This window comes from Triturus cristatus, chromosome 5_2, assembly GCF_964204655.1.
Source record: "Triturus cristatus chromosome 5_2, aTriCri1.1, whole genome shotgun sequence".
NCBI lineage: Eukaryota > Metazoa > Chordata > Amphibia > Caudata > Salamandridae > Triturus > Triturus cristatus.
The window spans coordinates 341,395,110-341,413,158 of NC_140588.1; the positions used below are offsets into that span (position 1 = coordinate 341,395,110).

Sequence of the window (18,049 nt, forward strand, 5' to 3'; positions counted from 1 at the left end):
TTGTAATTTAATTATTAAAAATTGCCTATATTACACTGCATTTAGTTATATATTTTATTGGGGTGAATACTAATATAATCATTTTGGTGATATAAATTTCTGTTTATTCAAACGCGTATCTCTTTTTTAATGTTTAATATATTAATTTATTTCACATAAAAAGTAATTTTTTATGTTCATTAATGATAATTATGTTACCGGTAATATTGTAGTGAATATTGTGTGAGGCGATTATGAAATATCATATGTTTTGTTAAATGTAACAATATTTTTTTCTGATATTTGTGTTTCCGATATTTGCATAAATGATATGTGTGGTTTTGATATTTGTGGGGTTATTAGTTAAGTATAGGAAGACAATATTTCTGTTAATGATATTTATATCACTCAAAAGCTACTTGGACGTATTGTCCTGGATAGAATTCAGACGTGGGAGGCAGAAAATAAAATCTTGAGCATCCTGCAGGCGGGTTTTAGAAAGGGCATCTCAACTATCGATCAGATATTCCGACTTCAGGTCCTATATTGGAAGACTGTGAGTTTGGAGGGTGGCAGCCTCTACTTCATTTTTGTTGACCTGAGGTCGGCATTTGACCTGGTGCCGCGAGAAAATCTGTGGAGAGTTCTCCAGGCACTCAATGTTCCTCTGTATCTCTTGGATGTCTTGAGAAGACTTCACACAGAAAATTTCGCAAAGGTCAGATGTGGGAAACACGGAGAGTTGTTTGAACGTTTTCCTGTAAACCCAGGAGTCCGCCAAGGATGCGTGTTAGCACCCACGCTATTCTGTTTATATATTAATGGGCTTATTAAACATCTGGAAGGCACTAAGGACACTGATATCCCAAGACACGCTACGGGTAGGGTACCAGCTTTGATGTTTGCTGACGACACCTTGTTGTTGTCTCGAACATCTACTGGTATCCAGCGTATTTTAGATGGTTTTGTGGATTTCTGTGGGGAAAGAGATCTGGAGATTAATCTAGCGAAAACGAAATTTATGATCCTCAACCCCCCCAAGCATACACGCCCGAACCCAGCGTTGAATGGCATTCCCCTTGAGCGGGTAAAGACGTTTGGATATTTGGGGATTACACTCCAAGAAGATCTTGGATAGGGGGGACAAGTTGCTTATTCCACACTAAAACTGACCCAAATTACAGGAGGAATGTCTAAACTTTTTAGAGGATCGGTTTTCAAGCCTGTAGCACCAGTAATAGAAATTTTTAAAACCCAAGCAAGAGCAGTTTCTACTTATGGAGCAGAACTATGGGGACATTCCAAGATCCACAGCTTAACAAGGACTGAAAATTCCTTTATGAGGAATTTGCTGGGTTTGCCCCCTAGTACCCCGCTGGTACCTATTAGGTTTGATATGGGGTTGTTACCCATGGAAGAGGTGGTGGCATTGCGGCCAGTGACCTACCGGAAGAGACTCTGGTCTAATCCGGAGTTGGGCTCCTACCGAGAAGAATTCAAGGGGGTCTGGCCCCTAATTAATAATAAGAATATTCCTTGGCTAATGTACGTCAGGGACACCTGTGTCAAGATCGGCCTTCCAGATCTATGGGGTTCTCCGGAGGTTTCATGCTTGGCTGTTTCTAAGGCAAAACTGGCTGAACAGTTTAGACATTTCCACCTTCTGAGTCTGCATGTGAACTCTGGTGTTGGCAGGTTGACCGCCCAGTTTCTTCAGATTAAAGTCAATTACAGGAGGGAGGTATTTTTAGATCTGATCTTTCCTGCTGTTGCTAGGAAGTTGTACTTCCAGTTGAGAATAGGCAGTCTACCGCTCAGGTCCTTTACCTCAAGTTGGGACCCCAATAAAATCACTGCTTGCCCTGCCTGTGGTTATAGAATGGAGGATGAAAAACATGTTTTCTTCTTCTGCCCAATGTATCACCTGCAAAGAAAACGCTGGGTAAAACCTGTCTGTAGAAACTTGGGATTTAGAGAGTGTGAAAAAGCCTTGCGAGTTCTGAAATACGACACCCATCCTCCAATTGTCTTTGCAGTTTCACGTTTTTTAAATGCTATGTGGATCAAACATAGGAAATTTTGCAATTAATTGCTAAGCTCAGATATATCTCTGTAATTTTGGTAATTTTTAATACTATTTTATGTACAATTGTGATTCGACTTGGATGTATTTTAGAATTGTATTTTGTCAAAATGTATGGTACTTTTATGGCCTTTGTGGCCGAAATAAAGTTTATGATGATATTTAATTTCCCGTATTTTTGTTTTGATATTGTATGTATCAATATAATGTCAGTGATCCACATGGCTGCCCTAACATTAAGACTCCTCTATGCAAAGAAATCACCACCCCATGGCTGTAGATTTTAAAACAGTATTACAACTGCTTATCCTTTCAGGAATTGATTACAGAAATGCATTACTGATGGACATCTCGAAACTTCACCTAGCTTAGCTAAAAACAGCCTTTCGTGCAACAGCCCGATTAGTTTCCTGAACCTAGAGATCCTCACACTAGTTTTAATTACTCTAAAATGGCTCCTGATTAAAGTTGAAAGGTTTTTCAAAGTTGCTTGCAGACTCCAGAAATTGATAAAAGAACTTTAAAGTACCTAGCAAACAAACAGTTCAGTGCAAGATGATCTTGAGCTGTTTGAAGTGTTGAGGTCCACCAGCTCGAAACCCCTCTTTTCAAACATTTTCAGGTAAAGCTTCGTGGGAAATTGTTCTGTAATATTTCATCCTTCACACACTAAGGACAAATACATACTACTCTGCATTAAAAACTCATAGATTGATCCAAAGCCACTTTCTTCAATTACCATCTCCCAAACTATTCTAATCTGTATACACCCTTCAAAATTAACTCATGTTTATTTTCTATTGCAATCTTTTCCTTTGAAAATATAAAAGTGGTAAAATGCTCTACCCAATACACCTACAAAAACTATGTATAGGAACCTGCTCTCTTATTTATCGTGTACTCCATCTACTAAGTTTCTCTATTGTGCCTTTAGTCTTCTTATATAAAACACTGTGATACCCAAGTAAGCCCAGCTTGCACTACATAAAACTAAAATAAATTAATACAATTATAAAATGTTCCTTGATGATTGAGACAATCTTGATCCTAGGTATTGGATTGCAGGATCTTGAACTTTTGAAGTTAGGAAATCAACCTACTCCACTCTGATAACAAGCAAGGGTCATTAGTTTTAGTATGAGCTCCAAAGGTAATTAATAGAAAGTCATTAAATCAGTTTACTATTGCAGATTTCTTTGTCACATGTGCCAAGAACTCTGAAGTAGTAAATTCCACTTAAAGGGTGTGAAGTAGACATTTCCAGTTGTGGCTTGGCTTGGAAGTTAGTGAAAGCCCACAACATGTATGTTTGTGGGCATTACCAAACACTTATATGACCCCTTTTCCAGACTGGAAATGGCTGTAGATTTAATTCTCCTTCCAGGACTCTACAGAGATTGGATCTGGTAAAGATGTTCTCCACAGAAAAAAAGTATTTTTTTCCAGGGTGAAAAAAATGCATTTACGCAGGATCGCTGCTATGTAGAACTCCTCACTGGATAAATAAGAGTCTTTGGGAAAAGCTGCATGTCATGCTCAGCTTCACAGGTGTACTTCCAGGAATGTTTGCGTATCCCAAAAAACACATAGAAATTCATTCAGGCAGAGATTTAAGGGTCTGAGTTATATGTTGGCAGTAAGGTTACAATGGTGATGGAGTATTCTTACAGCAAATATAATGGTCTGCCCACCTGATGTAGAAGCGGGTGGACCTTTGGTGTAACCACTGTGGAGACTATTCTGTCTCGCTATGGTTACACCTCACCGACAGTCCGACGGTGTAAGGGCTGTCAGAGGCAGACCTTTATGTCTGCCCACCTAATTTAGATGGGTGGACATACGGGTCAGTTTTCACTGCCCATCACTGCCAGGAAAGCCCTGGTGATAAGGGGCAGGGAAAAGTGCTCAATGCTCCCCACGTCATGGGAAAGAAATCCCAATATGAGGAGAGCATTTTGTTATTTTCAAAAATAAAATATCATTTCAGGATTTCCTTTTTTTAAATAAAAAATAATACGTTTGCAGGACAAACTTAATAAAGCATTGAATGGACCCACAGTTACGGCGGTTCCAGCCAATGCTTTCTGGAATGACCCCCAGCTTAGCAGTCTTTTATAAATTTGGCAGGCATAGCACCCTCGGCCAGGCTGACTTTAAGTTCTCCACCGGGCCGACGGACAATACTCCGCCTACCAAAACTTAAATCGGCCCTAAATCTCCATCAGTACATTTACATTTTTGTAAATAGGGCCAATATGTATATAATTTTTTGTGAAGCAGCTCATTCGATATCTCTTTAGCTGTAGTTGGTTTTCTACACCTGTAGTTTGCTTTTTCAGAATTTTCACCTGCACTCTTCTATATGCTTTCAGTTGAGAGACCAGCTCCGGCAGCACCTTTCGAACACCGGATTGTTTCTGCGAGACACGCTCAGATCAACAGCTATTACGATGTGAACAGATCTGAAATTATTGGCGGGTAAGTTTAGATGGTGGCTCAGTGGATTATTACATGAATTACATATTCTGTTTAAATGCTGTGATTCACTGTATTTAAATAGCTCATGGTAGAGGAACAAACATTTCTTTGTAGATCACCGCTGAAATACATTTTACTTCTATAACATTCCTGCATCAAGTCCCATTTCTTACAGACTAGTTATATACCCAATTACATTAGGACCACTGCACATTTTGCACAATATAAATGACAAAGATATTTAAAGTCTTAACAAATCCTTGCTCAGAAGTCTATGTCACAATACATAGCTGGTCATAGAAGAGCACCACTTCACCACCATAATAGCTTTGCATGCAACTCTGCAAACATTATCCTAAAGTGTATGGGTGACTCAAAATACAAGCCCACATCGTAAATCCTACTCAGCCACGTTGCTATCCAGAGCTCTTAAGTAAGTACAGAGCCTAGTGTTTTTATGGTTTCCCAAGGATATTAATGGGAAACACCCACTCTCTGTCTACAACTGCCAACTTCCACTGGCATGCATTCTTAGTGTAAGGGTGTTGCCTAGTACCTCTTTCAGTTACCAGCTACTGAAAGCAAGTTTTGCTAGCCAGTCCACTCTCCTACTGGAACACCTAGCTGAGATTGTTGATATCGACTCTTGGCAAATCTTATAAATATTGCATGCCACAAATAAAAAAATAACACTACTTAAGGTTTAAGTTTCTTGTTCCAGTTCAGGAATTGGCCTGGTGTGCACTGCATTTGGTTTTCCAAAAGGCTAGGCTTTCGGTGTTACATATAGTCGCTGGGCATAAGCTTATGCCTCTCGATCATAAGTGTTGAACCTACATTTGTGTAGGTAGTCTTGCACACGAAAATGATGAGTGATATATAGATGGTGAACTGAGCATTGCGTGGTGCCTCTGGGGCCAGTAGCAGGTTGCTGTGATCGGTGCTGTAGTGTGGTGGTGGACATCTGTTATGGCAAACACAAGATGGTGAACTGCTTTATTGATCCCCCTTTCCCTACCAAATTCACCACAGCCACTGGCAGGTCTTTATCCTAGATGGCTGCCACAATACAATAGTCTACTATAAGCCTAGCTATTGCATCTTTAGTTCATCAATGCATTAACCTTACATAAGGTAGGTCTGATGTGCCTGTGCGATGATGTCTCACAAAACTTACAGCCTTCTTATTCATGTGGAGTCCAAGAATTCATCCATGGAGGACACCTAACAGATATGTGATGTGTGGCAAGGGGGTGAAACTGTACCTTACATTGAAGGATTGTTCAGCAAGGGAAGAGGAGGACTACATTAGGGCTGAGTCAGGTATCCCTAGTGAGCAGAGTCAAGCCAAAACTGTGGTTTAGTCCACGGTGTAAAAGTTTGATGAAACCTTGAGAAGACTGAGGATAGTGCAGAAATGGTTGTGTTGTGTGGTGTTGATGAAGCCAGGGACATGAGTGGGGGCTATCTCTTTTGAATGGAGTGTGAGTGTATGGAGGTGGGCTGGCAGGCTGTATAAGGAGAAGTGTATTGTGGTTCACTTAAAATGAGCATTGTTGTAGCAGTTTGAAGGTAATTCCTTCACTGGTGAGCACAGTAATTGAAATAACACATAGGGAGTCAGTTACGTTACCACAGATCCTATAAATTACTACCATTCTCATAGTCTGAATCCAGCTGTCTATCTTGTTCGTGCCATTCATTTTGTGAATGAGTCTGGTCATGGTGAAACAGGAGGTTTTCATTTCCTGGCATTTATAATTAGTTTTGTGATTGGCTTATACAAAAGTAACATATAACGATAATTTTTTTTTTTTCTAGTGGTCGGTTTGGGCAAGTTCACCTGTGCACAGAAAATTTATCTGGACTTCTACTGGCAGCAAAAGTCATCAAAGCCAAGTTTCTAAAGCAGAAGGTGTGTTTTCCAGTGTGATGTTTCTTACATATCGTTTGAGCTTAAACAAATAAATGTATCATTGCATAAATAAATGAAGCAGACTTTTGTGACTGTAGTGGTTTACAGGCTCAAACACAGCCTTAAATGCCCAGTTATAGTTGTAAAGCTGCAGGTGCAGCATTCATATGCGCAAGCACAACCTTCAGATGACCAAGCACAGCACCAAGTGCTTTGTCAGAGATTCAAGTGCCTAAGCATAGCAGCAAGTGTCCAGGTACAACATCAGTTTCTAAAGCAGAAGGTGTGTACTTCAGTGTGATGTTTCTTACATATTGTTATAGCCTAGAGTAATCAATGTATCATTGCATAAATAAATGAAGCGTTATTATTATACGCTTACTCTCCGTTCTACTCTAACAGTACTGGTTCCTTTATGATTAGACAATCTGCAGCATTTCCATTTACCACAAAGGCATTGATCCGCTGATAAACTTTTCTCCATCATAGGAGGGGTGGATAGTAGGGTTGTCAAACACCGCTTTAGCTCTCCAATGAGGACCATTAATTGACAGCTAACTTATAAATTTGAGACCAAACTTCGTTATACCATTCTTAAAACCATACTGTAGAAATAAAGAATAGCAAAGGGAAGACCCAACCTCCTAAAGAAGTAAAGTTGAGTTAGGATTATGCAGACCAAAAGCTCTGCAACAGCAATGCAAACCAAAAGAAGTAACACCTGATGTTCGGACAAAGCTCGCTGTTTCCCTCAATAACTCATTTAAGTCATTAGTAAACAGCACAGTTTAAATGGAAGAACCAACAGGACTCAATAATACACTCAGACAGATATTTGATTAATTTGGTTATTGTATTGAATATTCAATGTTCATAGCATTAAGCAATCTCTGAGAATTTCAGTTAAGAATATTCCAGCTTGTATAATAGCACCAAACATTTAGGCAGGCTTTATATGATGTTTTTTATAAAATCAGTTTACAGAGTTACGAAGTCCCACCCCCATTAAGGCAGCAGGATAGTTTGTTGCATAACAGCTCAAATCCTATGAAGAAATTTAAAGTCCATTAAGGGAGAGTCCATTAGCATAGAACACGGGAAAATAAAAGAAAATGAAATGTAAATGGTTTGGCAAGAAGGGTTCAGTCCATCAGCTACCGACTGTAGTCTATGCAAAGCAGTAACAAGATAGTGCTCAAAAATTCGATCAGCATAGAGTCCTCTCACAAAGAAAAAAGAAAAGTTTGGTGTTGCCCCTCCTTTGGGGTTTATTCTTTTATAAAGTCTTTAACAGCATCCCGGTAATGTAGCATCGTATGTTCAGATTCACATGATATTACCTAGGACACTGGCAACAGTAAGATGCTTTTCCATCCTAGTCATGGGGAACGAAAGATTTAGAAGTCCAATTATGCCTAACATGGGTGAAAAGAGATACAAAGTAACCCTCTGTAACAACAGCTGAAATCCTGCTCCCACAGGAATATTTCACTGTGAATGTTGAAGAAACATTCAGGAATGTTGAGAATTATAAATATACAGGACAAATAAAGCAACATTTCACTAGTTGGAAATGCAGCATTGTATTAGGTCAGCTTTAGACAAAAAAAAAGCATTTCCCAGCCTTTAAGTTGGCGTTCCACATTTTAAATGAAATAAACTCTAAACCAACATCAAATATATTGTAAATAAAATAATTGAAATAGAGAATATATAGAACTTCCAGAAAACAGTATTACGTGAAAATAGCTAACGTTAAAAATACCCTTCTACCACACATTTACTACTCATTCATGTGTGTATAATTTTCTGAATTCACATCACAAAATTAGTTTTTTACTTTTCATAAACTATAAAATCTCTAGTATTATTATGCCAAATTCGTATCTAGTCTCTACACGTCTTTGCACCGAATTTTCTAAATGATGCATTCTAACAGAAAGCATTAGAAACACTAGGCACTTTGATAACATCACAGTTTCATCAGAAAACGTTAATAAACAACATGTTCATAAGAAGTTTATTAGTGCAACTCGTTTATATGTATTAGTATTACTTTGTATGTATGTTTTCTTCATCTAACATTTTAAAGCACTCTTTTACGGTGCTTTTACTACACTTGTCTCAGTTTCATGTGTTACTGTGTCTAATGTGTGCAACGTGTACTTTCAGCTTTTCATGTTTTCAATCAGTAAATATGTTTTGTATTATAATTTTTGAAATCTTGCATCATCAGTCCCCCATTTGATGGCGAATGAGGCCATCACTTTATCTACCACATCAGTTCTTGTCACTGATTTGGGGGGGTGCTGTCATTAACCCTTTCTGTCTACTCTCTTCTTTTATTTCATTATAATATTTACATTGTTCATCCTCCATTTCAAGATCAGCTCTTGTTCTTTGCACTCCACAATTTTTATTCTTTTTGTATCTGCAGAATTTGATTGATAATATCAGCAGCATTATTGCTCAAAGAAACGTCCACTAATGGTCTCATGGTGGAAATTACCAATCCATTCCCTAGGTTTCCCATCCAGTTGCTAACGTTTGACATTCCTTACCTATGGTTTTGCAGGCACCATCTGCTTTTAAGTCTTTCAAGTCCTTGTTTAAGTCAGTAATGTTTTTAATGAAGCCCTGTAAGTCTTTACTCCTGCCTGGTATGTAAGTGCAACAATGTTGTCCTTTTATTAATCATCAGACTCCACCCTCCTTCATGAGAAGGATATCAAGGTCAAGTCGATTTTAAATTACCATAGATCTTATTGATATCATTTCTTCATTTACAACCAAAACCCCCCAGTTGTACTGGTAGCAAATGTATCAACAACAGTATACAGCTTTCTAATTTTCTGAAAGTTTAATGCTACTCCTACTGAAGGTATTAGAACTTCAACTATATCAACTACTATTTCACTTGCACCTCTTTTTTCATTTTCACATTTGTATCCACTAATTTGTCTTTAATTTACTTAACATGATACATTTTTGGAAAGACTATTCCCAAATTCAACTTCCATGCCATCATTCTGGCAGTTTATAATAAGCACTCTTCTTACCCTTCAGGGGAAATAGGATCTACACCTTCTAAATATTTTCCCCAGTCCTCATCCACTTCAAATATATGTTCACATTCGCTAAGTCCTACAAAAACAGTATTAGTATTTGACTTCTGTCTATATATACAAAGTTTGCCTTTACATTGCCAGTCTAAAACGAATTAAACCATTCCTCAATATTTTAATTTTCTTCGTGAGGTAAGCTCCAAGGAATTAATTTTGGCAATGCATTATTATTATTTGTTACATTAACTTGTCTACTTTCTACTACATCTATAAAATTCCTTTCTACTCTCACTTATTTACATGTAAGGTTATTTCTAAGTGCATAAGCCATGCCCAAAGATTGAGTTAGTCTGAATATGTAACCCATAGTCTCAAGTGATGAAACTTCAGAATGCAGATTTAAATGTTTAAGCATGGTAAGTTCAGAAAACATACGATCTTGATTACAGTAATAATACTGCAATTGATCAGTACCATAAAATAAGCTGGCTATCACACTGCAAGAAATTCCATATGTTAAAGGTAAGCTATGGTATGTTACGCCCTCAGCAAATCATGAAGGTATTTGCATACAAACGTAGCAATCACCTACAAACATAGTATTTACATATTTGCTAAGCAAAATCGTATAAACATTTGAGATAAAATCTATTCCCAAAGCATTGCTGTGTAAAGAGTAGTCATTTAAGTCAATAGAAATTGAATCATTTCTCTTAGCAGTTCCGGGAGAAATAATAAATTTAGAATCTTTCACATAAACATAATGTGGCTGGTCTAAGATAAAAATGCCCTCTGCACCCTCCTCACACACTGATATAGCTGCAAATGCCCATTAAAGCCTCCCCATGCACATTCTTAAGAAAAGGGCTCAAGTTGTTCTTGCAAACATATAAAATAACAGGTATTTGGGAATGTATAGTTAAAATTGGTTGTCTTTCAGGGAAATATGAGGCGGCTTGCTCAAAATTGGAGCTGTGTATGCTGGTTTTCAAAGATGTTGAAATAATGCTTTCCTTTGACATTTTGTTTAATAACACTAAAATTCATAATAGCCACAACCAAATGGGAGTTTTTTCTCCATCAATTGAGTACAACAAGAGTGTGTGGAAAATGGATGTCTTCAAATAAATAGGCTTGCACCTTCTTTGCTCTAGTTGCAATGAAATATATTTGATTTCTTTTGACAGGAAGAAGTAAAAAATGAAATCCATGTTATGAACCAGTTGAACCACTCAAATCTCATCCAGCTGTATGACGCTTTTGAGTCCAAGCACGACATTGTGCTTGTCATGGAATAGTAAGTGTATCTAACTAGCTGCCTTGAAATGCGTTGTTGATTTTCCCACAGACCATTTCATTAAAAAACACTGGCTGTGGTTCTGTGCAAACAGTTACGAACAGTAAATCGACTTATATTTTATATTTGATATTCTAGCTATGATAATTTTTTGCTTGATATTCTGACATCCATCCATCAGTTTAGACTTGAGTGCAAATTTAGCCTAAATATGCACATGATTTTTTTTTCTCTGAATTGATTATCTGTATCCCATGACAAAACGAACTGGCAGCATCTGAGCACAGGTGCGACATGATCTCTGTCTATTGCCAAATTGCAAGTCAACCGGCGTGCTTGTGGAAGGTTTGTATCTTGGTGATGATTTTCTTCAGATTCTTATAATGAATTGTCGTATGGTTCACAAGATTCTAAAAGGAGCAGATAGTAGATACCCTCATTCCTGTTTGATTTTATAACTCTCACTCCTGCTCTGCTGCTGCACTGAACAGTGTAACTGCAACAAATGATGAATGATTCAAACATTCTCCCCCAGTCAAGAGATCTGGGTTACATCCCTCATTCTTTTGCCCACCACGCCACCCCAGTTTGGACCCAGCCATATACATATCAGTCTTGACCCTGTGCCTCATGGGAACAGTCCAGACCGAACTGCCAAGCCAGGTCCTCCCTGGACCGGAAGCAAGCATCCTGGGACCGGTTTCAGGGTATGTCACCCTTCATCAGCCAGGCTAGCTTGAATCCTGTGGCACAGTGAGCAAGTAACCCAGGTCAGGGCATACCCATCCCACTTAGGGCGAAAAGTGTAACTGCAACAAATGATGGACGGAATGCTGAATGACTCAAACATTCTCCCCCAGTCAAGAGATCTGGGTTAAATCCATTGTTCTTTTGCCCACCACGCCACCCCAGTTGTGGGTCCTGTGCTCTACATGCTGCTGGAGTCAAACTATCCTGGCTGATGAGGGGTGAAACCCGGAAACCGGTCCTAGGATGCTTGTTTCCAGTTCAGGGAGGACCTGGCCTGGCAGTTCGGGCTGGGCTATTCCCATTGGGCGCAGGGTCAAGATTGATTTGCATATGGCTGGGTTCAAACTGGAATGGCATGGTGAGTAAATAAATTATGGATTTATCCCCATGTCTCTGTACTGGGGTGAATGTATGACATTGTTCTGCATTCTGTCCATCAATTCTTCTTTTTGCTGCACTGAACAGGGCAGACAGTAGTCACCCTGAAAAAAGGTAGTGCCTTTGACATGCTGTAATTTGTGCATTTACTTGGTTTCTTTTTACACAGTGAGCACTCTGTCACTTAGAGCTGCAATCCTGCTTTGGTTGTATTTGGTTATTGACGATATGGGTTTTCCATTCTTTCTGAACTAAGGGCCTGAGTTAAATCTCGGCAAAGAGGGAACTCCATTGCAACAGCGAAGTAGTTCCCTTCCCACCATGACTATGGTCTGTTCATCTGATTTAAATGTGTATGGACCATAGTTTGATGACAGCAAGGACTACTCTGTCTCCTCCATGGGTTCTTCTGGGTTCCCCTCTTCCCCAATTTATCGTTGGCTCCATTTCCCACCGCCTCCTTATTGCACTATCACCTCTCGCCCTCCTTCTGCTACTGCCGCCAAGAACAGCTATTCCTAAGTGTTTCTCTCACTACCTTTCACCTGCTGCCCACCGCTATCACCAGTGATATTGCCAGTGACGGAAGAACTGCTCCAGAATTGGCAAAGCCAATAGAATTGAGTATCAATTTTGGAATTTCTTAATTTTTTTTAAACCTCTAAGATGGCTGACCCGATGAGTGTGGATGCAACCTGGGAGGCCATCTTGTAATTTTCTAAAAATAGTTATGCAAAATAAGATTCTTATACCATTCCTTGAGGGCTGCCACATTGCGTCTAGATGCAAAGAGGCAGACTTCTTAGAATGTTGTTTTGTATACCTTTCACTATACTATTCGAAGATGGCCTTCTCACTGCATCTAAATGCAATATGGTGCCATCTTGCAAGGATTAATAATAACATGTCTATGATGGCCACCCACAACTATTGGTTTTGCCAATGTGTTGGTGCAATTCTGCAAGCATTGGCAAAGCCAAGACCTGCAAAGAAAAACATGAGTAACGCAAGACCTATTTGCTTTGCTTATGATTTATTTTTCCTTATAATCCTTATCTCCTTGACTGACTTACACTAATTGAGTTCTAAAACTACAACTGGTCTAGTACATTTTGACAGACTCCCTAACTATGCACTAAAAATTAAACAAAATATGGTTGAAGAAAAGTAAATGAAACTTCATAGTGGAAATGTGTGTGGCCTTAGGATCTAAACCAGTTTTGATATTTTACACTTTACCTGCCTTTACACTTTACCCTGTCCCAGCATCCAAGAATATCAGATGTGCAGTACACATCTCACAGTACTACTGCATCTATCAGTCCAAAATAAAAAGGGACTTTATAACAAAATGTACTTTCTTTCTCTGAACAGTGTGGCTGGTGGAGAACTGTTTGACAGAATCATCGATGAATCATACCAACTAACAGAAATGGATACCATCCTGTTCATAAAACAGATCTGTGAAGGGATCCAATACATGCATCAAATGTATATTATTCATTTGGACCTAAAGGTATGGGGCACATTGCTATATATAACGCGACAATTTGCAGCAATAGGCTGTAATTAATTGTGTGGTCCTTGCACGCTGTGATTCTTCCACCTTATCTATGTGTGTTTGTATGTGTGCTGAAGATATGTTCAATGTTCTTGTGCATATTGTATTATAGTTAAAGTTAGGGGTTGAAGTGAGCAATATCTATGTATTAGTCAAGCGGCAAAGGGTTTTTTATGCAACAAATGCAAATGTCTATTGAAAGGTTTGTAACACCCCAAAGAATTTCACTTTGAGACTTCCACACACAATTCAGGAGTTGTTCAACAATTTATGTCTCACATATATTTTAGCACTAGCAAAGTTGTTCTTCATACAAATGTATTTTACAGAAGGCAGATAATATATTTTCTTGCACAGTGCCTCAATAGGAGGAAATGCTCAGGGAAAGGTGAACTTGCTTAGAAAATATCTGAGAGAAAGTGGATTATTAGTTGAAGTGGATGGTATCCCGTACTAAGTCCAGTTAGGTCTCATTAATTTAAACCTGAGCTTAATCTTAGTTAGCTGGAGCACAGGACAGGCTGAATTTAGGAGAAATATGTAAAGCATTTATCAATACCATAAGAGTTAAAAAGTAGAAAACACAATACTCTAACAACCCCAGACCAATTTATAAAAATAGTTAACATTCTAATGAATAAATAGGCCCAAAATGACAAAAATGTGATATAGGGAACCGAATTATGTTTTCTCAATGTTTAGCTGTTTCTAGCTCTAAAAAACACAAAGCGCCAACTGTGGGTATATTATTGCGCTAGACTGGGTCAAAGCCAAAAGTAATGGCCAATCATGATGGAGCGCGAGTCGGATGCAGGAACGAGTTTACCTTCTGGCTTAGTCTTTTTCTGAAGAAAACCCTCGTCAATTAGATTGTCAGCAGGTCGGGGTGCCAGCTGGATCCAAGGAGGGTTTTGTCTATGGGGGCCGGCTGAGCGCAGGACCGTGCTGGGAGCCTCAGCTTAGGCTCTCAACATCTAAGGTGGGAACTTTCATAGTGGGAGAAATCTGAAGATCAGGTCCAGGAAGGTGTGATTGTCTTGGTACAGGTGAAGTCCTCCATGGTTGGACTTAGTAAGTTCTTTGCAAGTCAAGTTCCTTTCAGCTGGTTGAACCAGCAAGTTGCATTTGACTGGCAGTTCGACGTGGGCGACTTCAGCTTGTTGGCGGTCAGGTGATATCCTCTGGTTGTTTTTGCAGAAAGTTTGAGAAAAGTTTCTTAATGCCCATTCTTCCAATTTTTGAGGGAGAAAGAATACTGTTGGGAATGGCCCTTTTTGCAGGGCCATCCCCAAACCTTTTGCCTTCCTCCTCCCCTTTTTGTTGCATTCGTTTTGGTTGGCTTTAGGACTCTGTGCACTTTACTAAACAGTGCTAAAGTGTTTGTGCTCTCACCTTAGAACATGGTAGAATTTCATTATACCTAACAGGTACATTTAATTTACTTATAAGTCCCTAGTAAAGTACACTACATGTGCCCAGGGTCTGTACATTAAATTCTACTAGTGGGCCTGCAGAATTGATTGTGCCACCCACTTAAGTAGCCCTTTAAACATGTCTCAGGCTTGCCATTGCAGAGCCTGTGTGTGCAGTGTAACCTGTCATTTCGACTTGGTAAAAAAAAAATATTTTGCAAGGCTCAAACCTTCCTTTTTAATACATATAAGTCACTCTTGAAGAAAGCTCTAGACAGCCCTAAGGGCAGGGTGCAGCATATTTAAAAAGTTGTACCTGTACTTTTTAATTTTACATGTTCTGTTAGTGGAAAACTCTTAAATCTGTTTTTCATTACTGCAAGGTCTATCTCTCCCATAAGATAGCATTGGAGTTGTCTCATTGCATTTTATCTGTGTCATTTCCAGATGGGACGAGATAACTTGCTCATATTTGGTGTCTCTGGAATCCTAATTTAAAATCCTAACTCATGGTAAAGACAGATTTTAAATTACACTTCTGAAAATGACACTTTTAAGAAAGTTGGCATTTTCTTGCATTAGCCATCTGGTGCCTGCAGCCTATCTTTGGTCAAAAGATTGGGTGTAGTTGGCAATTGGACTTTGTGTATTCCCCCTAGGCAGTCACACACAACGAGAGCTTAGGTGTGACTGAATGGACCATCACTGGCAGGATGGTAGGGCCAGCCTCACTTACACCTGAATAGTCTATGTCCTGTCTCTACACAAAGTTTTGCATACCCCTGTAGTTAATCTGTAGCCTGGGCAGGGAAGGCAGAGCATATGTGCACTTCAAATGCATGCCTCTAAAATCTTCTCCCGACTTCATAGCACAACTGAAGGACCTCAGACACCACCACTTCAGTACTCTTCTGGACCTGTGGATACTCTACTAGGAAGGAGCAGTGCCAGATTAAACCCTACAAAGGCCCCTAGGCAGTCGAAATGTCGCCCCCCTTGCAAATGTTCTCCTAATGCCCAATGCACTGGATGCTTTTTTTACAAACTTACAGCTGCTAGAAGATGAGCTTCTAAGAGACAAACTGTTATGTGAATCTGATGTCTCTGGTTTATATATATTGTATTTTGATTCATTGTTGCAGGCCCCTAAAAGGACAGGGGCCCATAGGCCGGTGCCTACTTTGCCCATTTAGTAATCTGAGGAAGAAGGACTACTGTACTGCTGAAGCACAGTGACCCTGCTGGACTGCACTCTGCTGGACTCCTGCTTTGCTGTGCTGATCTGTTGACTGATGCCCTCTCGACTGGGTGAGAAGGAATTGTCCTACACCTCTTGAACCCAGAACCCAGATTGACTCCACGAGCTGGCTTCCTGATCTGAAGCCTCAAGGACATAACATGCTTACAACAACCTTGCATCTGCACCTGGACTCTGCCATCTGTGAGTCTACCCTACCAAGTGATGCCACCCCAGTCCTGGACCCTTGGAATTGAGCTTAAGGTGCTTGCCAGTGGAGCTGATGCATCTTCTCTGCTAAGCGGGGCATCCCGAGCAGAACCAACGCATCTCATCGGGTGAGCGGCACGTCCCTAAGCAGAACCGACGCATCGCTGCTGCAGCGTGGGTTGAACCCATCACAAAGACCTGCATCGCCCCCGCAGTCCTCAGAGCTGATGCATGCCCCAAAGGCACGGTACTGCAACAGCCCAGGTTGTTGCATCTCTCATCGATGGGATCCTCGATGGCGACACAACAGAACCTCGCACCGCAGCCTTGCTGCATCTCGGAACAGATGCATTGCTTCAGCTGCACTAGCGCCTATTCAGCACGGATCCAGGCAACGCTCCGCATCCAGGATTTAAAGTAGATTGTTCAGCTGACCTAACTGCGTCCCCATAGCTGGCCCATGCTGCATCGTGGTAGCTCTGAACCTGTGACTTTGTCCCTGTCCGGCGCAACCAGATTTACTCAAATGGCGATCTGTGCTTTTTGGCACTATTTTCACTATAAACTTTCAAATTCAATATTTCCAGTTCTAATTTTTGGATTTTTGTTGTTTTGGTCTTGTTTTATTCAATAAGTCAATCCCTATTTTTCTAACTTGGTATGGGATTCTTTTTGTGTGGTGTTTTCACTGTTTTACTGTTTAATGTGTTGCACAAAGACTTTACACATTGCTTCTAAGTTAAGCCTGACTACTCTGTGACAAGCTACCTGGGGGTTTAGCATAGGTTAATTTGAGGTTTTCTTGTACCTTACCCTGAGTAGGATTATGGCTTGACCAGGGCTCAAATCCCAGTCAATAGGTATCCCAGTTTCCTACAAATACACTCTAACATCAGTCAAGGGTCCAGGACCTTTTGGGCACCACTTGGGGGGGGGGGGGGTATTTTACTCTGATCCACCAGCAGGGTCCAGGCCAAATCCAGTAAGAAGTGGTCAGCTGGGCTCAGCAGAGTATTGTTTTTTTTTACATCTTTTGTGTTTCTAGAGTTTAACAGGAGTCTAGCCAACTAGCCCTCTTAGTCCAATCTTCAGTCCTAGGCACAGGTGGGGATCAGGTCCAGCCTTTAGGATTCTCTCCACATGTTCAATAGTAGGTGCAGTCTTTTATCTGTCTTCCTTAGATCCAGGGCTGTTTTGAAGAAGGTACGCAGGGGTGCCATTTTTATGCCTGGCACTAGCTCCTGGGTGGGGGGAACTCCCTGGCCAATGGGAAAAAGGTTCCAGGGGCACTTATACCCACTTTTAATTAATTTCTTGTTGGTTTTGACCTGAATATTCCAACAGTGCCCTGTTCTGCCATAATCACTTGGCAGAACGTTTCTTTCCCTGGTCAGAGCTCTGGGTACTCCCCTGATGTGTGTCTAGAGAAATGAGGAACTACATCTGCAATCCAATTCTTGAACAGGTTTTCCTTCTACTGAGAGGGGTGCCACTCTGACTACTAGGGCAATGACAGGGACAGGGGATTTCCCTTTGAAGCTTGTGCAGTTGATCGGCACAGCCACAAAGCCATCCTGTTAGGAGGACGTCAGTAGTCCACAAAGCCTGTGCCCTCTTGTTCCCTTTCCTGGGAACCATTCACACCGCCTTGCAGAAGGACAGCAGGATGCCAGATGACAGTTGG

At 40.2% G+C, this 18,049-nt stretch overlaps 1 protein-coding gene across 3 annotated transcripts in view; it reads left to right on the top strand.

Moving 5' to 3' along the window:
• The window catches only part of MYLK4 (myosin light chain kinase family member 4), a 552,315-nt gene that overhangs the window by 466,927 nt on the left and 67,339 nt on the right, over positions 1-18,049 (top strand). For all 3 annotated transcript variants that reach the window (XM_085607135.1, XM_085607133.1, XM_085607134.1), the window contains exons 5-8: positions 4,435-4,540; positions 6,362-6,455; positions 10,708-10,817; positions 13,320-13,461. In XM_085607135.1, coding sequence (XP_085463261.1) covers positions 4,435-4,540; positions 6,362-6,455; positions 10,708-10,817; positions 13,320-13,461 — 452 coding nt within the window. The remainder of the gene's footprint in view (positions 1-4,434; positions 4,541-6,361; positions 6,456-10,707; positions 10,818-13,319; positions 13,462-18,049) is intronic.